Source organism: Equus przewalskii, chromosome 20 (genome assembly GCF_037783145.1).
Source record: "Equus przewalskii isolate Varuska chromosome 20, EquPr2, whole genome shotgun sequence".
NCBI classification, from domain to species: Eukaryota; Metazoa; Chordata; class Mammalia; order Perissodactyla; family Equidae; genus Equus; species Equus przewalskii.
Window position 1 is genome coordinate 37,828,626 of NC_091850.1, and position 26,882 is coordinate 37,855,507.

Sequence of the window (26,882 nt, forward strand, 5' to 3'; positions counted from 1 at the left end):
TGTAGTGGCTTCCCGTACTTTTTCAGGGGAATACACTTGATGTAAACTCATAGAAGGGCAGAGTGGGAATTAATGGTAATTGGAGAAGCTCTCCTGACATAGCAGCCCTTTTTGCAGCTGTGTCTGCCGAGTTATTCCTTTCATGGCCTCTCATTCTCCCCTTTGATGGCCTTTGCAATGGTCCACAGCTACTTCATCTTGGGGCCCTGTACCACTTCTAACAGTTTAAGGATCTCTGGCCTATTTTAATTTCTTTACTGCTGCTGTTAAGAAGCACTCTCTTTCTAAATGGCTCCATGAGCATGAATTAAAGAGAAAGCATACTTAGAGTCTGTATGTATTGTTATTATCTTTTCCTTTCCCAGTTTGAAAGCTCTAGTTAATGCAATTATTTCCGCTTTTAGAGCCAAGGTGCCTGGTGTCAGCCCGTTGGCTTCTATGGTTGCATGCAGGGACACTATTGCATGACCTGCTCTTCTTTGTCCATTGTTCATGAAGCTGCTCCCATCTACAAACAACCCTTCCTCTGCCTTAGCTAATGTTCACTCCAGAGATCTCTGTGACTAGAGTAAACCTGATCAATCACTTCTGAGCAGGCATGGGGAATAGGGCCATTGGCATCAGGGAGCAGGTAGCTGGGTTTAGAGTGTGACAGGATTTTAAAGAAATCTGAGGGGAGTCTAGCAGCATAGCTTGATATTGTAGTATCCTATTCTGGGATAACTGCGGATGTCCTTTAGTTTCTAGTGGGCTAGAGAGTTGATGGGGGGTCCATACCATCATAGGTTGGCCCATAGAGTTTTTCTGCTTCCTTGATTAAGAGACAGGTGACAGCTATAGATCTCAAACATGGGGGCCATCCTTTTGCCACGGTCTCTAGCTGTTTTGAGAAATAGTCTACCGCTCCTTTTAGGGGTCCCAACATTTGGGTGAGCCCTCCTATAGCTATTTCCTGTCTTTCTTGAACATATAGGTCAATCGTTTTGCTCAGGTCTGGTAAAGCCAGTGCAAGCACTTTCATTAGCAAATTTTTAAGCTTATTGAAAGCTTGGTCACATAGCTTATCCCATGCAAAGCGGTCCATTTCTGGCCCCTGTAGTTTATCATAGAGAGACTTAACAATTAATCCAAAGTTAAGAATCCAAATGTGGCAAAAGCCAGCCATCCCCAAGAATCCTCATCACTGCCTGCGCGTCTTTGGTGGAGCAAATTGACATATTACCATTTTTCTCTCTTGAAAAAGGCTGCATTACCCTTTTGAAGTGACAAACCCCAAATACTTTACAGTCTTTATAGAAATTTATGACTTCCCCTTACACACTTTCTATCTCTTACTGACTAATAAGTTCAACATAACTACAGTTTTTATTGGAGATTTCTTTAGTAGGGCTGGCTATTAGGATGCTATCTACATACTGTAACATAGTACTCTGTTCTAATTTTAGTTCCCTTAAATCTTGGCCTAGGATTTCCCTAAAGATAATAGGGGAGTTTTTGAACCCTTGGGTTAAAGCAGTTCAGCAGTACGATTGCTTATGGTGGAGTCTGGGTCCTCCCATTCAAAGGAAAATATCTCCTGGAACTTGGGATCCAATGGGATGCAGAAAAAAAGCATCATTTAAATGCAGCATTGTATAGAACCTGCTGTCCCCAAGGAGGTTAACTAGCAAGGTGTAAGGATTTGGCACTACAAGATGTAAGTCTCAGACTCCTTCACTGACAGCCCTAAGGTCTTGAACAAATCTATATTCCACTACTCCTGGCTTTGTAACTCGCAATATTGGAATATTCCTTGGGGATCTCCATGGCCTGATCAATCCCTGTTCTAAAACCCTATTGATTACAGAAAGGATTCCTCTGATGGCCCCTGGTTTCAAGGCATTGTTTTACCTGGGGCCAGTGATCTATCTGCTTCAATGTTACCTTTACTGGCATGACACTGGCTGCTTCTCCCACCTGTCCTGTGCCCATGCTTCTGAGTTAACTTGGATTAAGACACTTAGGGGACTCTCTTGCTTCTCAGGGGCTGGCGTCTCCTGTAATAGGGCCATGAGCTCAACTCCCTGACTTTTAGGGTCTTGGATCTCTAGTTTATCTTGTTCCCAGTTTATTGAGGCCCCTAACTTAGATAACATGTCCCTCCCTAGAGGGGAACAGGGAATACAGAAAAGAATCTTTCAGCATTTTTGATCCTGATTCACAGCTCAAGGGCTCCAGAAACCTTTAGGTCTCTCCTTTTCCTGATATTCCTTTTATGTCACACTTTTGTTTTGGAAAGGTTTCCCTTTGAGTGTTCAACGCTGAAAATGTGGCTCCAGTATCCAGCGAGAATTCAACCTGCTCTCCTCTCACTGCCCAAGGCTTCTCAGGGGAGATGAGGATTTCATTGCCTGAAGCCAACCAGGGAGTCCCATGGCCCTGTCACATCTCATCTGTAGTCAAAGGAAGCTGCCGTGGCTCGGTCCTGTTCCATCCCTTCCCTCTCTGGGGATCGTGTGGATAATCCTGCCACCACTGCCCTTCCTCTTTGCAGTCTGCACACTGATTAGCCCCCAACTTTGTTGGTGGGCTTCTGACCCCTTGGTGGGGGCCGGAATCACTCACCCATGGCATCTTACTCCTCTCCCTCGGGTTGCCTTGAGTAGAGTGGAGGGCCACAGCTGACAGGATGGCTCACCTTTTCATCTTCTTGTCTTCTTTTTTATCCCGGTTGTGGAAGACTCTAAAGGCAGCCTCTACTAACTGTGCAGAATTAGTATCAGGATCTATAGCCAACTTTTGGAGTTTCCTACAGATGTCTGGAGCACTTTGAGATATGAAATAAATATTAACAACCACTGTACCGCCCTGGGTCTCAGGGACCCAATTCGTATATTGCCTGAGGCAGTCCTGCAGCCTCAGTAAAATGGCAGAGGGGTTTTCCTCAGGGCCTTGTTGGATCTCCCTTAATTTAGACCAGTTATTGGGTAGCTGGCTTACCATTTCCATGGCTTGCAAAAGCAGACTACAAGAATGTCCTAACTTTTCTTGATCTTCAGAGTCATTGAGATTCCATCTAGGGTGAACCCCTGGCATAGCCTGTTCACTAGACCTGCAAATGTCCGATCCTGGGTCACATTCATTATCTACTTGTTCTCTAGTTTTTAGCAGAATAGCTGACTTTTCCTTGTCTGTGAGGAGGCTAGTTAACAGGCTTTGAATATCTGCTCAGGTTGGATTATGTTTGGAGAAGATTCCCTTTGTCACATTCATGAATTCCTCTGGATCAGCCCTTAATCCTCTAGTGTATACTTTCCAATTGTATACATCAGAGGTGGAAAAGGGGGGGAAAACATTAATAAGTCTACCCTCACCATCAGGGACCTGTCTCAGGGGAGATATCCCAGGTTCGTAACTGGTTGCCAATCTAGTTGTACTATCTGGAAGAGGAGGGAGAAAGGTCTTTTTTTGTTGGAGAGTCAAATTCCCTGTAGGGGGATTGCCCAGTGGGGATAGTAAAAGGTTTGGCCCTGAATACACTGGGTTAGGGACTTTGGGGTTACGGCCTCTGGTTTGAGTAGGGATGTGATCTGAGTAGATCTCTCAGGGGTCATCAGCTGCCCTGATGGTGGGGCTGAAGCTGGAGTGTGTGAGCGGAGTGGACTGTGAGGTTGACCTGCCTTAGCCCCACATTTCCTGACTTGGAAGAGTAGATCCTCCTCATCAGAAAGATCTTGTAACATGGGAAGTATTTTCAAAGTCTTAGGTCCAACTTTTAATTTTCAAATTCTGTATTTCCTTTGTAACCCTTCATTTTGATATAGTGCCATGAAGCACTGGACATGGGGCTTTCTTCCCATTTCTTGTTTTTTTTTTGAAAAATAGATCAAATTGTAGTAGCTGTTAAAATTTAGAGTCCCATGCTCTGGTCATTTTCCCCATCCTCCAATGAATATTGAGGCTAGGCTGTATTACATAAAAAGATCATCTGCTTTTGGATCAACGCAGAATACCTGATTACCTTCCACTTCTGGAGGATGCAGTCCAATAGGCTCTCCTCTGGGATGGAGCTTTCCCCCAGCCCTCATATTCTAGAGTCTTTTCTTATGGTCTGTTTCCAACTTCCAAGAGGCAAGTTTTAGTGGTCAGTGGTGATACAGATGCCACAAGATTTTGCCTAAAGATGTAGCACCCTAGTAGCCTGAAAGTAGACGCAAGATAAGTAAAAGCTAATGTTTGGGCATCCAAGTGGATCTAGAAGGTCAAGTACTGGGGATTGAGAGCTGTCTATAAGGGATGCCTTTTGAATCCTTGCTCCCACCAGGCACTCCCAAAGAAGTGGACTGGGCAGAGGGTCTGGAGAGGCCTGACTAAGGTATAAGATTTCAGACCAAATGTCTCACTTTAAGGAAAGAATGAGCTCAGTTGTAAGATCTTGCTTTGTGAGCCCAGGAAAAGGTCCTCTCTTTTGTTGACCAAATCTTGTAAGTAGATGACGAAAGAGACAAAAGTACCTCACTGAGACTTGGGGAGGTGTTCTGGGAGGGAAAGGACACCAGTTGAAATCCTTTATCAGAGAGTGAAAGGGCAAATAAAACTGGTGGGTGCATGGGTGCTGCATTTCACCCAGAGAGTGACAGTAAAGAAAGCAAGGAAAAGAGGGGGACCTAGGAGTCCAAAAAGCAGGACTATAGAAAAACAAGATCAATGTCAGGCATCCCCAACCAAAAAGACGGACTCAGTAACTCCAGAGGGGCCTCAAACCCACACATTGTCACTCCAGGACTCAAATCTCTGGGAAAGACTAGTCAAGGGTCGAATTGCTCCCATTTTACCAGACCCAGAGCTCTTAGGTTTCCCAATGGCTGGGTCAAGCAACCCATCAATTCTATAAGTTAGGATTAAATGTATTTTGTGGCACAACTTAAGGAAATAACTCGTATAGCTGTGCCATGGAGTCAGCACCACTTGCTTCTGTCAAGATATCCTCTGAGCAAAGTGCTCAGTGTAGCTGCTGGGTCTCCCCATGGGGGCAGTGATGTCAAGCCAGCGGCACAAGCACCAAGAAGGGAGTCCTCCTCGTGAAGTCCAATCCTCAACTCCCAGTAGCGTGAACAGGGTAGCCTGAGTGTGCTACTGCAGCCCACTGCTCTATCCCTTGGAAACCAGGTGGCCAGAGGACTAGAACCTCAGGGATAGAAGTCCCTTGATGGTCACCAAATTTTGTCATTGAACCAAAGTAGGTTCACTTCTTGGTGAATTGAAATCAAAGACTTCACCAGAAGTAGTTGTCACACAAAGTAAACTTTATTTGCAGCAAATAAAGAGACCACAGGGAATCCCTTCCAAAGCCATGGCTCCTGAGCAAGGGAAAACAGGTACCTTTTATTTTGGATGGGGAATGAATGTTTAAAAGGGAGCTTTCATCATCAGGTAGAGGTGGGTATTTTCTGACAGTTTGGAAACATGCTTCTGCATATATGGCATCTTATGGTAATAAGGCCTCTCTTGCGGTGGAGTTTGGACTGGTTCAAGGTGGTTGGTGATTGCATCTCTTAACATAACTAAAAAACACCTTTGAGAAACAATTAAGGGCTTCCAAAACCTCTTTTGATTTACTCAGGGCAGTTCATAGGTGACAAGTTCACTTTTGTGCAATTCTATCCTTCCAGGTTTTGGTTTATTCAATTGTTGTTTACACTGCCATACAGCCTTGGCAATATGACATTTTTTGTAATCTATCTGGCTGTTCTATATGTTGTCAGTTGGGATGTTCTCCTATTATTATTATCAAACTACCGTATCCTACTCTTAAGATAAATTACGGATGGGGCTGGCCCCGTGGCCGAGTGGTTAAGTTCGCGCGCTCCGCTGCAGGCGGCCCAGTGTTTCGTTGGTTCGGATCCTGGGCGCGGACATGACACTGCTCGTCAAACCACGCTGAGGCGGCGTCCCACATGCCACAACTAGAAGGACCCACAACAAAGAATATACAACTGTGTACCGGGGGGGCTTTGGGGAGAAAAAGGAAAAAATAAAATCTTTAAAAAAAAAAAAAAAAAAAAAAGATAAATTACGGATGTCTACAATGACTTGTCATACGATTTCAGAGAGAAATTTGGATTTGCATTTCTATCCCTGGCTCTTCACTGAAAAATTTAAATTTGTCCTCTGATAATCTATGTATATATCATATTCCACTGATCCAATCTTGTAGTTAACTGGAGTTTCTATCTAACTTGAAGTCCCAATCTTTTTCAATATGAAGAACAGAATTTTCTTTGCATATGTTTATACTTAGAATGTAATTGCTGATTCCCACTTCTCAATATGGACTTCTAATTCCATTAGACTCCATTCAGAATATTAAACCTTTCCAAAGAAGTAGCACAAAATGAACTCTTTATTCCTCATGTCTGTGACATTTGACTGTGATGTCCATTTCCTTCCACAAATAAATAATTCTGTATTATGTACTGTAAAATATTGGGAGTCCAAAAGAAAAGAAATTTAATTCTTATCCTCAAAATAAATATATTTGTAGTTCCATGAAGACTTATAAAAATAATAGTTCAAAATTTGTACAGGTGTTATGAAATTTTCTATATATGTATACACATATATATATAATTTTATATATATATTTTATGCATACATATACAGACAAAATTTTATATTTTATATATATAAATATATACATATATGTATATACACACATTCATACAAACACACACAAATTATAATTGGGACACAAAAGAAAGAGATTAATTTAGCCTTACAGGAGTTTGAAAAAGTGCTTCATATAGGAGATAAGTCATCAAAATAGGATCTTTACAGATGAGTAAGAATTTGCAGGGTGGATAATTAAGGTAGTGGTGGAGGAGACAAGTTATAAAGGCATGATATTGTTTCATAAATTTGGGGAGTAATTTTCTTCATTTCATGAAGATATGAATGTCTCTCAGCCAAATGAGCAAACCCCTTTCCTGAGGAGAACATCTACCTGATTTCTCTGTTCCTTCTTTTGTATAAAAACATAGAAAATTGATCTGGCATAGGAGTTTTTTATTTAATAGTCTATGGCTACCTTTCAGGGGGTATTTGTGTTTCCTGATACAGCATATAACATTGTTTTTGTATTTTGTACCCAAACACATACACACACACAAACGTAATTTTTTTTCCTAGGATATCATTCATAGCCCTTTTTTTAGATTCTCATTTCAGTCAGTGCCTCAAAAAATCCAATAACTGTAAAGATTCAGACCCCTTTTAATTTTCCCCCTCCTTGACCTTAGCCCCTGTAGACAGCAGACAGCTGCCTGTGTCTTCTCCTTTGGGCATCCAATCATATACTTGTCATTCTGTAGCTTTCAAGATAACAGCATCTTTGCAAGCCTTAGAAACCAAACAGCTTCAATGCTGCCTCTATGGCAAAATTTCTGAAACTTCTGAGTCCTAAAATACCGCACTTAGGATTCGCATCATTCTATTCAATTTAGTTTAGTTCAACCAGTTAAAGAAACATTGATTTAAATAAATTCCTTCAATAAACACCTCTTCCTGTCCCTCTCCTTCCTTTCACACCTCCTGTCATCACACCTTTCTTGGTGAAAAGGAGGGAGGATAAATTCTCAGCTGCCTCTGGAGCCCATAGAAAAAAAGTGATCAGCCTTTATTAATTATTCTCTAATTTCTTTTCACCTTATTAATCAAAGATGAATCTCTTGGCTTTAAATATTTTACATTTACTTAGCGACTTTTTAGGCATATATTTACATATATCCCTATATTATAAATCCAGGATGCTTAAGAAGAGTTCTTCAAGTTGTGGAGAAAAATAAGGAGTGAAATGTTCAATGTCATGTTCATTGACATTGAAGGGGATACTTTGCATAATTTAGTGATTTTCGAATCTATAAGAAGGAAGATGCCAGGCTTCTAAAGGAATATGAACTTTTTCTAAAATATTTCCCCTATAACTCTCTTTGGAAAGGATAAAGTAATACATTAGAAAGAATGTGCCCACTGTGTGTTATACATACCATGTAAGGTCTTAAAGCAGATAATGCCCTGTAAAAGTATGTTCATGCAAAACTTAAATGCATACCTTCAATGCAATCTTGGCATCCTTACAGTACTGGCAAAGAAATGTACCCTAGTTGAGACAGTTCAAGATGTGAGTTAGCAGCAATTCTAGCAGGAGTTATCTTCTTTAATTTTATAGCACTCTCTGCAAAGAAATCTGACCTGTTGTAGCGTCTTGAGTAATTCCTATTGCTCCAAATAGAGCACCCAAAACTCCAAGATGATCCCAGATTGGACTCACCAGTCAGGGGGCCCATAAGCACAAGACCAACTTTCAACAGGCTGCACTCTTAAAAGATCAAGTAAAAAGAGGAAACCCTAGTTATTAAGTCCAGAACTCCCCTGGAGCTTTTCCTCTTGGAGGAGATCTCTAGAGAACCCTCTCAAAAGTTGAAAATAAATCACTTTAATTTTTTTGGCAGAACCTAAGCTTTGCAGATGTCATTTTCCATCCATCATGTAATCCTCTCTGCTCACCTCTAGTCCCAGAAAGAAATTGTTCAAGAAAGTCTTTATCAATCTAAATCCTATATGTGACGTATTTTTAAATTATCGTAATTGTTTTTACGATCCATTCCATGGATAAGCTTTATTTCTCCTCCCTATTTCTATTTTTGAAGGAAAAATTATTTCATTGGGATTCATAAAAATTGGTCTATATTTTCCTATATCATTAATATTAAAATAATACTCAGTCTCACACTGTAAGCTTCACCTACTCAATTCAAGATTTGCCATCCCTCTTCCCTCTTTTCCCCCAGTCTCAACAAAATGAGTAAGTACTTATTTCTGACCAGATTGTGTTTACTTGGTTTAACATGCTTTCAGCTGCTTTCTGATGCTGGGCCATGTTCACCAGTATTTTTTTTTCTTGGATGCAGATTTAAAGTTGTTTGATTTAGTGCCTTATTTTCCATTTGACATTATGTTACTCACTAGAGCAATTAGAGCAAAATGCTAATGATGATGCTACCACACAGCATATTTGCCACATTCTGGGTTGTTTAAAACAAATATAGCATATATTGGCCGTTTGAAAGAACAGCAGGCATAAAATTATCACTGTACATTAGAAAATCCATTCAACAATTTCTGAAATTTTCGAGTTAATAGACACACACGAAAATGCGAAATTGTCAAATCAGATAGTAAATGTTACAGTCTTTGTGGTTCATTCATCAAAATTTATCCTTTAAAGAACTAGTCTAACCATTATAAATATAATTCTAATATAGTTCTACAAATATAATTCTAATTTCTTCTACTGTCTTTTCTCAATTTTTGCAATGGAACTAAATACCAACAATTACCAATATCCATAAAGGTGTCAATATTATAAATGAAAAAGACTCTGATAGCAATATAAATTCCTCTAAACTAGTAATCAGACTTTTACTGGCAGTATTGGCAGATATGTTTTTTCACTTTGTAAAACTGTTCTTTATTTTTTTTCTAGCCAAGGTGAAAAAATAAGGTAAAATCTTTTATCAGTTATCTTTCTGGTAACAAATTACTTAAACTCTCTATACTTTGTAGACAGATACTTTGATTATTTTTTTAAGAATATTTCCTCATTTAATATGAGACACTGAGAAATAAAAATGGACTGATGTTAAGAGGAAGGTATTCCGCCAACACAGCACCTATCCTGAAGTGTTATCTTAATTTAACATCTGTGTGATAAAAAATTGATTGCATCTCAATTTCTTCCTCTTAGAAAAAAAGAAGGCCTTAAACTAGATAAGCCACAAGACCCCTTTTGGTTTACAAACTTTCTTCTAGGCAAATATCTTAAGATGACGAATTATATGAAATGTTACAGACTTATCAGAAACCTGCCACATTTAAAATTACCAGGCTTGCATGATATAATTTGTGGTTAAAATATTTCTTAAAATTCAATGGGCTGTTTAGTTTTAATTATTAATCTACTCACTGTAAGCAAATGAGTTATAATTAACCACATCTAAATTAAAAAGTTAAATAATAGGAAAATGACTTTTAAATGTGCAGCACAGTCCCAGTTGTTCTATTTCCATTAATTGTCATGCATCTTGCCATGTCCTTTATCTGCTTGTGAATTTACAAGGAACACAGCAGGTTGTGAATTTTTAATAGGCTTTCCTCAAGGAAAGAAAAGGTCAGTATTAACATAAAATTCTTCTTAAAGATTTGTGGCACAAATGTTTCACACCGGAGAACAGGTGTTACTGAGAAACTAAAGCCACAATACTCTGACATTTTTTCTATGTTTAAAGAAAACTTAATGTCTCACATAATAAAATAGCACAAGGTCAAATCAATATAAAAGTTATTTCAAAAGTAGACGCTGTAAGTTATTTGGCACATGATCCATAATCCCACTTCTCAGTATGTAAACAATTAATTTTGTTCAATTAAATGTTTAATAAATGTAAGTATTGATATCTAAGATCCAAGTAAAAAAGGGAAAAGTAATGGGAAAGCTACAGTTGTAAGGACTAACGCTTGTCTGATCATTATTTGTAAATGAGTTGGAATGTGAAATAAAATTCTATCATCCACACAAGGAATGAGAGAGAGTGACAATACTAGTGTAAGGATTGAAAAAGTATCCAAAGGAAGGGATGATTAAAATAATAAAGAGAAATTTAAAAAGATGACGGGGAGCTGGGGCAGGAGACTATAATTAAAGAACTTTGTCCATGGTGTCTTTCTGTAACTGTAAGGAAATCATCATCCACATACCTGTTATTACTTAGCTCTTGCCTCCCATCGGTTCCATCTAGAGGAGGAAGCAACTCCCCAAGTCTGGGGAGCTCTGGAAGTGCATCTCTCTGCCCTATGGTAAATGTCTGTTGTAATTTCTTTACTTGTCCAGTTCTTAAATATGTTTATTTAAATTATATTTTGATAAACATGAGCTAATTTCAAGCCCTCAAATATGGTCATTTTGGTCCTTTATTCTAGTGTTAATGTTCAGTTATTCCCCTCTGTAAGAAAAGAAGGTACTTTTTTTTCATGCAAGCTTTCATGGTTCATAAAACATTTCTTGTAAGTCTGGCTTCTTAAAACCAAAACTTACTAATTTGTATGTCTAATTTGTTTCTCTTTATTATATTCCCATTGGAGAAGGTAGCAATCCTTTCATTTCTGATTCTCAAAACCAGTCTGACTTCCAGCCCTCATCTCTTTGATTCCCCAAACCGTGTTCCATTTTCTAATCCAGCAGAAACTCCCACAGCATGTGGTCCAATTACAGGATTTAATTTTCTCTCTCTGTAGTATGAGTGAAGGTAAGAATCCTGCTGTGATTCATATTCCAAAACTGAGCTCTATAAAAATTAAAATCTCACCATACTAGTAACTTTTTTGCATGTCTAACTGATTAGAATAACAGAACCGGTCTTAATAATTCCCGTCTTTCCTTATATCCCTCACTACCCTGAATCTATGTTCTATATTCATCCAGTATTCTTTATGAGATGTAAAGTTTGTAAAATGCAAAAAATTTCCCAGATTGAAACCTCTACTCATTCTTTATCAGGTAGTTTAGGTGTTATATGCTTAAGGAAATCCTCACTCATTCCCATGGGCGAATTTAGGGGCTGTCCTGTGAATTTTTATTACACACAGTATTTGAATCTTCCATGGAACTACAATGGAATTGTTGATTTACTTTTAAAAGTACCTTATTCTTATGAAAGTAAAGAGATAGTTCTCAATTAAAACTGCTGAATAATAGATAATAAAAATCATAACTGTCTATTACAATCCACAAAGTTATCTGATCAAATGATTGATAATATCAATAATCTTTTCTTGAATTATTTTGATTGCCAGACAGAACAAGAAATATGCAACACTTACACCTGCCATTTGGAAAATTGCCACTGTGTTGTGCATTCATATAATTGGAAAGTTTCCCAGCAACTCTGTGCATTTTCAATTACTAAAACGCATCAGTCTTGTGACTTTTTGAGAGTGGTTCCCTGGACAACACAGTCTTATATTACTTCTGAGAGCCTTTTGGTTAAAAGCAGATATTTCTTGAGTTTTTCAACCTTACTCTATTGTTTATAAATAGCTGAAAATGCAGTGAAAAACTATTTGTTACCTGACTTCTTTTTCTCCAAAGTACATATCCATTTGGGATTTTTCTTTATCCATTATATCTGTAATGAGTTATTTGTCCAGAAATCAGAAAAAATGATATTTGATCCAAATTTGATAGCTAAATGCGAATTACTATGAACCATTAACCAAAAATTAGACTGCTTTTGTAGACACAGCAATAACCAGTGATACAATATATTAGGCATGTGTGTGTGTGTTTTAAAATATTTATTTAATTTAAACAGTTTTGATGTCCATATAAAAATGTTTCCTGGTCAAGGTCATTGACATGAACTCCCATAAAGAATAGAAATAAAATTTTCTTTAAATAGAAACTAATCAATTTAATGTTTCTAGACATAATTAGATGAAAATGTTTGTTGATGCAAGTAATCTAAAGAGCAAAAATAAAACCTATGTAGGTAAATATCTAACTCTATAATGTTTGGCATAATTTAAGGATAATGTATCTTATTTTTAATTCTCTAGGCTACAGGTTGGTGTGCCTACTCTGATTTATGAATATACTTTATATGAATATTAAAAAGCAAACATGTTGGTGATGATGTCTAAGTTATAATAAATGCTTTGTTGAGATCTAGAAAATCTACACTTTATTTTCATATTTCTTACCAAATAAAAAACAAAATAAAAATTTAAAAAACAGAGTCTCTTATTGCAAATAATAAAACTGTGATCATAGCATAGAAAATGTTCATTGGTTGGGTGGTACAATTAAAGAAAAACTTATAATCCTTGTGTTTTACAAAGCCACGCTCTGTTCCTCCAATGGCCAAACCCCTCCCTTCAGGGTAAGAGTTCCATGGGAGGTAGGGGATATTCACATCTGGAACCTGCACATCCATTTCCAGACTGTGCTCAGGGTACTTGGGACCAATTATTCCCTGCCCAAACATTCCTGAGCTTGCTTCAAAGTCCAAGGAGGGTTTCTTCTCCAGGTCAGTCACCCAAATGCCAGACTCGCTCACTGTTATATGCATCCTTAACCCCTAGTGGGCATCTAGTAAAAGACACCATAAATGGAATTTGCCCATGACACTGGGCTCCTGGGCGAGCATTTGCACTGGGATGGGTTGAGCACTGGGCTGAGATGTCCACATGAATGCATGCTCTTTGACAAGATGACTTGGATTCTGGAAGATTAGTGTTGTGGGCATAGGCTGGGAGCAAGAAACAGACTTGCCCTGCATTGTCTTGTTCCTTCACAGAACTTGCTTAAGTTTGTTGAGAAGATAGATTGGACAAGGTAGGAGGCTAGATAGAACATAGATTTTTTTTTGGTGAGGAAAATTGACCCTGAGCTAGCATCTGTTAGCAATCTTCGTCTTTTTGCTTGAGGAAGTTTGTCCCTGAGCTAACATCCATGCCAGTCTTCCTCTATTTTGTATGTGGGATGCTGCCACAGCATGGCTTGATGAGTGGTGTCTAGGTCCACGCCCAGGATCTGAACCCGCAAACCCCAGGCCGCTGAAGCAGAGTGTGCGAACTTAACTAATACACCACCAGGCTGGCCCCTAGAACTTTAAAATATATAGCCACATGTTATATAGACATCTATTTGTACTCTTACTCTGAGGCCCGCAAATATTTATGGTGTAGTCACTGTCTTTTGTATGAACCAAAAAATGATGCATAGTGTTTCTCATGTAGGAACTATGTCTCATACAATTTTGCCTGTCTCACAGTTCTTAAGATATCACTAATATCCCAATGGAAATGCAATAACTAATAATAAATTTGTAGGAGATGAGTTTCCTGCATAATGTGAGTAAAAGAATTTTCCACTCACAGAAATAGGTGAGAGAAACAATGTTTACACCAGCATGTCGAGACTGATGACTTATGTCTTTGTCAGGAGTTATTTGCCTATGAAAATAGTTATTTACCAAGCAAAGCACAGAGAATAGCTCTGTTTGGCTTATTTTTATTACTTTTTTCCATTTAGAATAAAAATCCTGCTGATATATAAAAGGCTAGTCCTGTTGTTTAAAGTATATAGATGAGTGTGATCATACGTATTCAACTCTCATTTCAAGAACTAAGATAACTGACCCCATTATTCAGTGATGGGACACGAGAGACCTTCTTTGAATTCTTTCAGCATTATGTACCTTTAGACATTCTCATGGATATACACTTTTTTATTTCCCCTAGCTTCATTCAGACCAAGATAAAGGAGATGGATCACTCAAATATATTTTATCTGGAGATGGAGCTGGGACTCTTTTTATTATTGATGAAAAAACAGGTGACATTCATGCCACAAGAAGAATTGATAGGGAAGAAAAGGCCTTTTATACTCTACGTGCACAAGCTATTAACAGAAGAACTTTGAGACCAGTAGAACCAGAGTCTGAGTTTGTGATCAAAATCCATGATATCAATGACAATGAGCCAACATTCCCAGAGGAAATTTATACAGCTAGTGTTCCTGAAATGTCCGTTGTAGGTAAGTTCATGTACAACATTTATGACGGTAATCAAAAAGTATAAAAATTAACAAGAAATTCATAAAATTCTATGATCAAGTAATTGAAATCATCTTTGATTCCCAACTAAGAGTACATATTTAATTTCCTAATTTAGGAAATGATCAGAAAAAAAGGGATGAATGCATTTTTCACTTCCTATGGATTTGTAAATCTTTACAATGCAAATCAGTAGACACTTTCCTCAAAAATCCAAGAAAATACTATTGAACTTAGTAGAAAACTGCAAAAATACAATTTTTTGTCACATGGATTTAGATAACAGCTGTGTAAAATTTTGACTCCAAATATATTTTAGGTACATTTAGAGCACCATAGATATAATATAGGGTCTTTGCATATGTTCTCTATGTATTCGTTAGTCATAATTTGCCTAGAGTTTGTTTGAATTATCTAGATAATAAGAATGATGTAATTGATTAGATTAACTAATTCTTTCAAATTAAGTATTTGAAAACATCCTTTCATTATAACTATTATATATAAAACTCTGCCAGTATAAATCTCTTATTCAAATAAACCAGTTGAAAATCCACAGTTAATCACACACAGATACAGATTTAAAAATTTAGGTTGTGGAACCTGTAAAACAGAAAGTATTAAAAAAACTAGAAGCATAACATTCAAGAAAATGAAATTTCCCTTTTCAATGTAAATAAATAGAAGTTGTATTTGTAGGCAAAGAAAGTTAAGATGGCTTTAATTTTTTAATCAAATAGAGAATGACAGAAAATTAAACATCAGGAAACAGTGATAACATTTTTAGAAATATGTTTATGGATTTAGTAGAATAAATGCGTTTCTCAAATGTGGGAGAAGTTGTGCAAACTGATGAAACAGTTCTGATACATTTTTTCTTGTAACAGTTATAAAAGCCAATTTGCAAGTCTGCATTTCTCAAAAGCATTGTTCTGGGGTTATCATTTAATATTTACTTCAGTAAATCCCAAGGACTTTTGACAATTACCTGACTATAAAGCCCTTTTAAATATCTTGAACTTTATTAAATAGCTTTTAAGAGTTCGTGGAACCTGGGATCATCTTGGTTTGTTTCTAAATTTAGAATTTAATCTATTCATAAAATTGTATTCTAGAGCAGATGTTAATTATTTTTATAGTTAATTAGTGGAGGGGGAGAAAGAGGAGCATACATACTCCTTTGTGATTAGACATGCCCTTTACACAAAACAAATCTATTATGTGACAATGAATTTAAATATCAAACCTGAGCATTTGTAAAGTGACTGCATTTGTTATAATCTGATACACTGTAGCATTGTCTATTGCATGCGTGAAATACACCTGTTAGCTAAATATTTTTGTAGTTGAAACCAGAGTTTGCATGTAATAATGCTATATATGTGATTTTCCTCTAAATTGTATAAATGTTTCTTTAAGAGGTCATTATTAAAACCAAAAATCGTTCAAGTCTTCCATGAAAACCAGTGCTTTTGCTCCTCCTTCTGGTACTGTGCAGAACTAAGCTGAATTTGGATACTTCAGGTACTTCTGTGGTGCAAGTCACAGCTACCGATGCCGATGACCCTTCCTATGGGAACAGCGCCAGAGTCATTTACAGCATCCTTCAAGGGCAGCCGTATTTCTCTGTGGAGCCCGAAACAGGTCAGGAATCATGAATCAGTGTTTGTTAATTTAATAGTCTTTATGCTCTTTTTACGTAGAAAGGAGGGGGGAAAATACGAACTAAACCTTAACGTTAATACTCACAGAAGAGTGATGATGCCACTCTTAAAGATTTAAGAACTCAAAGTTGAAAGGTTGAGTCAGCTAATGGAAGTATACCTGTTTTATGTGTTTACATATGGGTTTAGGTCTTTGTATAGCACACATGGTGTTCTTTTGGAAATAATAAAAAGCACCAATTGTGAAATATTTACACTGAATCACTTTTGCAACTTCTAGATAATAAAAATTAACAGCAAACATATATTTTGTCTTTCAAAAATCACTACATTAGGTATACAATTTGTGGGCTTAAGCAACTAATGATTGAGATTTTAATAAGGATAACACAGTCTTTATATTTTCTTCAAGGTATCATCAGGACTGCTTTACCAAACATGAACAGAGAAAACAGGGAGCAATACCAAGTGGTGATCCAGGCCAAAGATATGGGCGGCCAGATGGGAGGCTTGTCGGGCACCACCACTGTGAACATCACGCTGACAGACGTCAATGACAACCCCCCTCGCTTCCCCCAGAGTAAGCTGCCTTTAATGGTCTTTCTGCAGGGCAAAAGCCTTAGCGTTAGAAAATAAAAGAAAGGAAAAAAGCGATTGATCATTTAATCTAAAACACATCAAAAATGTGCTACAGAAATGAAAAAAAAAGAAAAGGTAAATATGCTGATGAATTCACTGTTAATAAAAGATGACAATTAAATATTTCAGATATACTTCAGAGACAGGGAGATCTATGACCACAAAACCTCTCCGTATACGTACTCTGCATCTATGATTGTAATGCCAAAGGAAATAATGTTTTACTAGAAAACAAACTAAATCATTCTTCTACAGTGAGTGTGTTTATTTCCACATGGAATTTAATAAGGAAGATCCTAACTTGAGGGTAAAAGTGTTCAATGAAAAATCTAATTTGTCATATTATAAAGACTTAGCAAGAAAGTGCTACATGGGGGAACCTTGCAAACTAATCAGACTTGCACTTAATATGACTGCGTCAGATTTGCATTGAATACCTCTGTGTTTGGAATAGCCATCATCCTAAAACATTTTGTATTCCTGATCTATTTATAGATCTATTTTGTGTTATAAAACTAGCCGTTCATATTTTCACAATAGGTCAAGAATAGGTTAAGAGCCATTAGCTTCCAACCATGTAATACATGTATTTGTTCTCCTTTCTTATACAAATTTGGTAGACATGCAGCTAGAGAGGATGATATTAGGTCTCAGTGGACACTCTCAAGACTCAGCCAATTGCCTACTAATCTAAAAGATCCTATACTTCAAGATAAAATGTCATGTTGCTGGGAATGTGGCATAAAATGCAAGCTCTACTATGGTCTATATCCTTGATTTTTAGCATTTGCTGTGTATTAACTTCTAAATTGATCCTCCAATTTTAATTAGCTTTTGGGCTATATACCATTGTGATAAAGTATTAAAATGTAGCTTTTTGTGTTATTTATGTCTTTACACTAAAGACTATTATGCAGAAGGAATTATGGTCTAAGAATTGACTGTGTTATTTTGACTGTTTAAAAGCATTTTACCTCTCTTCCATGCTATTTTTATCTAACTTTGATTATTAATATTGCATGATTTGAATTGAATTGTTTAAAATCATGTGTGTGGAAAGATGATACCATTCAGATAGAATTTTCTTGGGCAGACTAATCGTATGCTTATGTATTTGTGCTGATTCTTTTGTTAGATATTTATGGTCCCTGCCCCTCAGGTCTGCTCTTGTTGTGTTCAGCCCAAAACACAGAGAGAAGGCCGTTCCTTTATGCTCTTTTCAAATCATCAGGATTCAGCTCCAGGTTACCTCAGAATTGGGAGAGAAAAGAAAACCAATAATAATCCTTTATAGTTCTTTTGAACAAGCCTAAACACATGCTTAGTTACATTAAAATTCAAATTTCAAATTTTATGTGTATATCTGACCACCTCTTAGTGTAAGCCTGTTATCAGGAGAATGAATATGCAAATCCGGGAGAATAACTGATTAATTATATAATCTACAATGAGCAAAAAATATTCCTGTAAAAAGCATTTTATCAATAATAAATAGCCATTGAGAAATATTATATTTTAAATGCCCAAGAACATATATACACGTGTCTAAAATGCATTCCATTTAAAAATGATGCATTCAATGAGAAAATTAATAGATTCTAGTTAAATGGAAAAATTTGACATTTGAAAGAATAATATCCAATGAAAATTCATTTTATTATTTTTTCATCTATTATAACACCTTTATTAATTCATTCAATAATTATTTCTTTTCCTTTTGTTAAGTCAGAATTTGAGATTGGTATCTGGTAGGCATGTTACACAAGCCAGGACTTAATAACAATAATAATTAATAATAATGTAATGATAACAAAAAGAAGCAGCAGCATAACTTATATTTTCTGAATGGTATTTTTATTGGACACTGTATCAAGTTATTTGTTGACCTGCTTCATTAAATCATAATAATCATTCAGGTCAGTCTTATGATCTCCATTCTACAAACGAGAAAACAAAGGTTAGAGGCATTAAGGCTAAACTGGAAGTAATGGCAGAGGTTGGTTGAAATCCATGTCCAACTTCAGATGTACAACACAATACATTTAGAGAAATTTTAGAGCATCCTGTATCTTGTCTCATTATTTTTTAATTATAGATGGAAACATAATTTATGGGTTTTTATTTTCTCAATTATCTTTTCTGCTGTGAATATTTGCAACCATATCTTACTATTGGGAACACTCAGTCATGGCAATTAGAATGTTACTTGATAGTCTAAGTCATCTAACATCCGGAAAACTACTTTTTCATTTCTAATATCATTTCATTAAATAGCCAAAGTTTGGAGAGAGTTCCACAGTTTATGAAGACTTTCATATGTAGCATATCATTGAAAACTCACAACTAACCTGTAAAGACCATTGTTATTATCCTTATACCCAATGTACAGAAAAAGTAAAGGAGATTCAGAGTAGAAATGACCAAGAGAACAAACCAGTGCTGCCTAATAGAAATATAATCCACACCAAAACTGTGTGCCACGTATGTAATTTTAAATTTTCTAACACCCATATTAAAAAAGTTAAAAGAAGCAGGAAACCTTTATTTTAATCATATATGTTCTTTAACTCAGTACTATCCTTTAGACGTATCATCAATATAAAACTTATTCAGATATTTCATATTCTTTTTTCCCATAATTCTTTGAAATATCCACTTACATCAAGTATTTTCCGGTTACATCAAGTCTCAGTTCAGACTAACCATATTTCCAGTCAATAGCCACTTGAGGGTTAGAAGCTTGGCAAGTGGCTGCCATATGGAACAGCTCAGGAGCAGACTGTGGAGTCATTCTGCATGAGTTCCAATGCTCTTCTTCACTTGGTAGCTTTTTCACCTTCGTCAATTAAACTGACGTCTCTATTTTTCCATGCCGTTCAGTAAAACTCGATAGCAGTGCATAAAACCATGGAGTGGTATAAAACGAGATAATTTAACATCTCTGAAGCCCTTGAGTCAGTGGCTGGCACTGGTGTACTTACGTGTTCAGTAACATTGATTTATGTAAGTGCTACTCTGTTGTTATGATTAGTCAATATTATAAAAGTAGGGTCAGAACTTAAACTTTCACATGGATTGGCTGATCCAAATTTAACATTTCCCAATATGCTGCATCTGTGGAAGATAAAAATCTCAGTCATTTGGAGGGGACAGGGACAGACGAAAACCCAGATATTACGCTTCCTTGTTTAGCTTATTTTATTGTGTAGATCTATAACAATCATTCTCAATCAAGAACAATTTTGCCCCCCCCCCAGAGGACATTTGGTAATATCTTGAGATATTTTTGCTTGTCTCACTGGTAGGTACTACTGGCATGTAGTGGGTGTAAGGTAGGAATGCTGCTAAACATCCTTAGAATTGACAGGACAAAGAATTACCTGGCCCAAAATGTCAACAGTCCCGTAGGTGAGAAACTGATATGTTATATGAGGATCTGTTCAAGTGAAGTCATAAATTCCTTTATCTACAACTATTTCTTGAGAACACTTTTGCATGAAACACTATTTTAGAAACAAGATATATGAATTTTGTAAAAAAAAGAAAAATAGCCCTGGTTTTTTTCCCTATGACCTTTTATGAAAGTAGAGGAGACAGATCACACATAAGTAAAAACATTGTATAAATACGAGGTGTTGGCTCAGTCCTGGATAAAACGTGGAACATGTGTGTAACGGGAGGATAAGGGAAGCTCTCATTCAAGAGGTGATATTTCACTCGAACATTTTAAGATGGAATAGACCCAGCCATTTTAAGATGGGAAAATCCTCCAAGCAGAAGAAATAGCCTGTGAGAAACCCTAAGGTTGGAAATTGAATGGTGTTATGTCAGGAACTGCAGACCAGTGTGGCTGGATCATGCCAAACAACAAGGAGGTTGGTGGGAGACTAGAGTAGACAGCTCTGCATTCACAGGAACGTTGACAATAGTAAGTTATTATGGGAGTTGACAAACACATAACTGTGTGCCTGATATAAGCTATCATTTGATCTTCTGGTTTTAGAGGTACATAGATATGTGAGCATTAACATAATATGTGCACCTTAGTATGATTCTAAAAGACAAGCAATGGTTTAGAAGGGTGAGGTGAACCTGAAAACTGAGTTCCAAAGTATTTTCTGCTCTTTTGCTATGGATATTAAATTGTATTTTGTACTCTCAAAAGGGATATCTCTGTCGAAATTGTTTCAGAATCATGGGTCATTTCAAGTGACTTAATTTAATTTTAAAAACAGTACGTGAAGAAAAAAATCGATTGCTTACCTTCCAGTGACTGGTACTGTGTTTGCAGTTAAGCACATGAAGATTAATAAGTCTTGACTCCTGCTTATGAGTGGCTTATTGTCTAGCAGGGGAGAGAATATTTCAGTATGAAATGATAAGTGTGATAAAGGAACTATGCACAGAATGTATACTGTACAAAGGAGCAGTATATTTCCAAATATGGGAGTTAGTGGACGAATGCATCCTCTACAGTAGAAGCTTTTTGTGGAGAACTTCGCTCTTAGCCTAAATCTTTTCTTTAACCTACTCCTTAAAATTACTGTAAGCCATAGGGATAGGAAAAGAAGGCAAGCTCATGAAGGTAGAAATTAGCAGAGTTACCAATTTATGAAAGAGCATATTCTGAGGAGGATGAAAGGAACATGGTAAGGAACATGCTTCAAAGTGATGGTGATGAAATAATAGATGCTTTTCATGTTTGCAATTTCCTTTTTTATATATTTTTATTTTTTATGTTTTTTTTTTTAAAGTTTGGCATCTCAGCTAACAACTGTTGCCCATCTTTTTTTTAAATTTTTTATTCTTCCCCTCAAATCCCCCCAGTACATAGTTGTAGATTCCAGGTGTGAGTGCCTCTGGTTGTGCTATGTGGGATGCCGCCCCGGCATGGCCTAATGAGTGGTGCCACACCCCAGGATCTGAACCAGCGAGACTCTGGGCCACCAAAGTGGAGCGCGTGAACCCAACCACTCTGCCACGGGGCCGGCCCCAATTTTTTATATATTTTTATACTTTTATAATTCTAAAAGGAAACAGAATAGCAAAGAATGGAAATAGCAAAAATGACAGTTGCTTTGAAGAAGTCCAATAAAATGAGTACTAGATAGCAGCTACTAGAATTGACATAATGGCGGTAATTGTGGAATATCCTTTCCAATTGGTTTTAGTAGAAATCATTTTGGAAGAAGCTGGAGGATACTAAGTTGAAAAATAAAAGAAAGAAAGAAGAGGATTGAAATAATGCCTGCAATTTAAGAAGCTAAGATGAACAAGAAAATAAAATAGAAAAGGAATATATTGCTGTTGTTAGAAAGCAATCCTGGATTAAGAATGGGTCAGTAGATAATTTTGAGTAACTCCTGTATCCCAGGCTCTAAGGAATTAGGCCACAGCAGCCAACAATGGACCTGAGCTACTGGTTGAAGGTGTAGACAGTGACGTGATAACCATGTGAGTGTATAATATGATTTCCAGTTATGCAGTAAGTGCTCTGAAGAACATAATGCAGGTAAGGGGCTAGAGAATGATGGGGGTGCCATTTTAGGAAGGATGAATAGGGGAGGCTTCTGTAAGGAGGCCTGAATAATTTCAAGGACTGAAAATGCACAAAATTAGGTAATTTAACTTCTCTAGACCAGTTCCTATATATACAATACTTATAGTGTTACAATTAAGAAATAAGGTTACATAGATAAAATATCTTCAGTAGTAACTGTAACATAAACTAGGTTCTCAATACATCTGGATTTCCTCTCCTCTTTTCCTTCGCAAGGAGTATGTCTGTTGTTTCTAATCTTCTTGTTTTCCTTGCTCTGATGCTATGCAACTGTTCTTTTATGGCCAGCCAAAGATTAAATGAAAATACCTTAAGCCTGGAGAGACCTCTAAGCTCGGCGACCACAATAAAATGGTGTGCTTACCTCATATGAACAAATGAACATTTCCATGATTGAGGACTCCAGAGCATATTTTCCTCCTCTCCAACCAGTCAAACATTCAATGGTCCTTGAGTTTTGCTAGGTTTCATTGTGTTGACATAGGTAAATGTTACACTTCCTCACCTTAAATCTAACTACTTGGTATTCCCACTTGAATATTTTAGTCTCTTTCACCCCATTTCCTTCCTTCTTTCCCTATAATCAGAAACACAAAATAGGCTCCATGGAAAAGGTCTATGAAAAGATTAATTATTGGGACCTGATTATTGTAGGGCTTGGCAAAACCAACTGGGACAAGAGGATTTGTGCCCAAATGGCCATTTTTTAGAGTATCTCTTGGAAAATGTTAGGATACTGATTTTTAATGTAGACCAGAGTCAGTGATTAAGAGGGATCTGATCTGCAGAGGCCAGGCTAGTCCTGGCATCTTTGCCTTAATACAGCAGAAAAGGCTGCATGATAAGACTCTTACATCCATTCCAAAAAAGGAAAAAATCAACCTCAGAAAGGAAGGCCCAGGCCTAGAGAAAAAGTTTACAAAGCAGTTATGCAGATGGTCAGGGTCCCAGCCAACCAGCTGGTGCCCAGGACTTGGCTCTAGTTCTTGCGTGGGACAGCATTTCACTAGGACTCAAGAAGAAGAAAGGAAACTAAGCATCTGAGACCAGGCAAAAAGTTCCAACCCACAAATGAGTCAACTCTGGAACATAGTTCAAGACCACAGCTCTTTATGCATTTAGGTGCTTTCCCACACATCTGTCAGAGAGCAAAGAGAGAGAGTAGACTCTTTTCACTTTCTGCTTAAGAGTGGGTATAGGTTCCTGAGAAACCCACCTGTCATAGAAACATGCCCCTAGTCTACTTAGCATTGAGTCACAGACATGTTTGCACACAGCTTAGGTGGACAAGTAGAAGTCAGGGACCAGTGACAAGTACATTTATGTAATGTTAGTTGAGCTGAAACTTTATGAGGGGCAAAAAATTTATAAACTGCAAACAAAATATTGTATGATTGAATGATGGCCATATTTGTATTCATTTATGTTTGACCCTCCTAAGATAAGTTTCAGAATATTATGTGTATAGGTAGTCAGTATGAAATTTATGAGAATTTGGTAAATATTTATTATGTAAGCTTCCAGGTCTATCCCAAGTGCACTCAAAAAAAAATGAATTTATTCCTGTCTACTATATTTTTGCCATGAATTATTGAGAATAGTAACAAAAAAGTCAGTTCTTCACCATTTGGTTATTAGTTCTAAAACTTAACACAGAATTTCTTGCTTATAGGAAAGACTTTATTAAGATAAATTATAGGTGATGGGACACTTTGGGTGTGCAAATAAACTTAATGGGAATCTAATTTCCTGAGTATTTTGATACCATCTCTTTATATTTCCCAACAAATTGTATCTAAGGATTATACACAACTACAGCCAATCGAGAAGCAATAGTAAGCAATTGCAGAATCACTCAGAGCCTAAAAAGATTTCATTTCTATGTTTGTTTTATCTGAATGATCTTGTGTGGCTACTGACTTTATTTAACCCGTTACGTTACATAAATATGGATTGCCTGGTTTACCTCAACTTAAAATAAAACAGCAGTATAAAAATAATAGTAATAGACACAGTATTACAGCATGTACTAAACACTATAAAATATAATGTAAATATTAACTCATTTAATTTTCACCTTACATAATATCGTATAGTTATTTACTCCTTTTTATTAGTTAAAAAATTTTGAAACACATACATTTAAGTCAATGGTTGATGGTTCTACAGCTGGAAAATAAATAAAAGCCAGGTTGGGGACGTAGATTCTTTGCCTCAGAAATCTGCACTTCTAACCACTACACCAAGAAAGAAATTGGTACATCAAAGACTGTCTTTATCTTCCCTGGTGCATCTTGCCTTTAGTTAATTCCATGATTCGCTACTTCTATATAGATTATAGGGACAACTTCAGGTGGGGCATACCAAAGACGACTGATTCCTTTGCTGAGATCCTTATACTGCTTGGACAGATAAGTAAGTCTGCATGAGACAAGGCCTTTCAAGGAAATGTCTATATGATATACATGGGGATTTAAGACACCTACATTCGGTGAGCTGTGAGACTAGCGTAGTCCCTGCCTGGTACAAGAGAGGTTTGATTTAATAAGTGCTGATTTTCGCTTTGTAAATAGAGTCAACCTCTCCTCTACTGGGGATTCCAAAGTAATGTAGGCCCCGGGCTGATCTGCATATTTTAAAATTGTCAAGCACATTTCAAATAGAGCAACAGTCAGGTATGTCCCAAGGAAGATTCTTTAGCATGAGAAAGAAGGGGATGAAATTAAAGCTGTCTCTTTTTCCCTTTTTTTATTATCTAGAAAAAACTGAATATTCTTACATTCAAAAGCACTTTTCTACAATTTGTATTGGTTAGATAGGGCTGAGATTTTTACTGTGACCACCAAAAGACCCTCAAATGTTTGTAGGATTTTCCCCATGTTCCCAATACCTCTAGTTTGTAAGAATTACAAAGAAATAATGTTATTAAAGCATTCCTTAATTTATTAAACACTGACTAAAGCCCTATATGTGGCAGGAACCATACTAGAAAATAATAATAAACTAATAATCTTGCAGTGAGAAATAAGATACAGAATATATCCATAAATGGTTTGCATTCTGGAAAGTTACACAGACACAAACTCTCTTTCTCACAAACACACGTATATAGACTTTTATTTTATTACATTGGGGTTGCTCTCACACACATTGTCTCTCTCTTTTTCTTTCTTGCTTCCATATGTAGATATAGGTTAAATATATATATGCGCAAACATAAGTATATATACACATATATGTACATATATATATAAGCTTTTGTACATACATCTACTTGGAGAATGATGCAATAACATGCTATAATTATTAAAACCCAAATCATAAAATGATAGACTCTTTGGATGTAAGGGGATCAAGAAAGAAAAAATTATTTAAGAGTTTATTTAAAAGTTTCCAGGCAGGAAAACAAGGGGCATTAAGAGAGAGAGCGTTTCTGTTAGAGAGGACAGAATGAACAAAGGTGGAATTCAGGGAAATGTGTGTGATTTGGTATGACTGGATCCCAGGATTTGAGAGAGATGAGAATGGAAATACAAGCAGTGTTAGCATCATGAAAAGAGGTGAATACAAAAATAAATGTCACATCTATTATCTAAGGGAACATTTTTTAGGAGAGCAGCAGGCAAAGTTCTTCATTTTGCCTAATTATTCTGGCAGCAATGAAGCACACTGCTTGGATTGGAAGAGCGCAGGAGTCGGTGAGAGTCTGAACTCATGCCAAGGAGAGGAGGGATTTGAGATATCTGTAAAAGGCTGATCCATAGGACTTAATAATGAGCTCAATAGAGGTTTTAAGGGAGAGAGGAGAGCAAAAGATGCTTTCTACGAGAAAAGCTTGTTCGAAGAAAGAGAGTGATTTCAGTTTGATTTGAACATTTTGAATTGAGATGCATGCAGAAAGATAGTGGGTTTTAAATATCCAGTTGATCTGAGGTACACATGTGACATGTAAGTGAAAACAGACATGTATGACCTTGGCTAGGCTAAATGTTTCGAGTGACGTAACTGGGAAAATATAGAATTTTCCAAGTGTGATAAAATATATAATTCTCTAAGAAAAATAGTGTACATGGAAATTATACAAAAATCCACTTGGAACTCTCCAGGTATTCCAGTGGAAAGTTGCCTTAGGCTAAACTGCTTGGCATTTTGCATAGTGGGATTCAGAGTCCCCCTGTATTGTGGTATCCTCTAGAACAAAGTTGGAAAATACCCCTGGGTAGGTATTGAAATAGATATATAGATACAAAACTAGCTGTGCAAATATGTTTAGACTCAATTAGGCTGCTGTCACAGAGTTTTTAATACGCCTACGATTTCAGGCGAGATGTCGCAAAGAGACTGAGCACCTAAGACAACGTAATATGA

General features: G+C 36.8%; 1 protein-coding gene across 1 annotated transcript in view; it reads left to right on the forward strand.

Annotated features, from left to right (window-relative positions):
• The window catches only part of LOC103562392 (cadherin-10), a 169,922-nt gene that overhangs the window by 105,804 nt on the left and 37,236 nt on the right, over window positions 1-26,882 (forward strand). Inside the window, exons 3-5 of the mRNA XM_008537428.2 lie at window positions 14,338-14,632; window positions 16,176-16,295; window positions 16,728-16,895. Coding sequence (XP_008535650.1) covers window positions 14,338-14,632; window positions 16,176-16,295; window positions 16,728-16,895 — 583 coding nt within the window. The remainder of the gene's footprint in view (window positions 1-14,337; window positions 14,633-16,175; window positions 16,296-16,727; window positions 16,896-26,882) is intronic.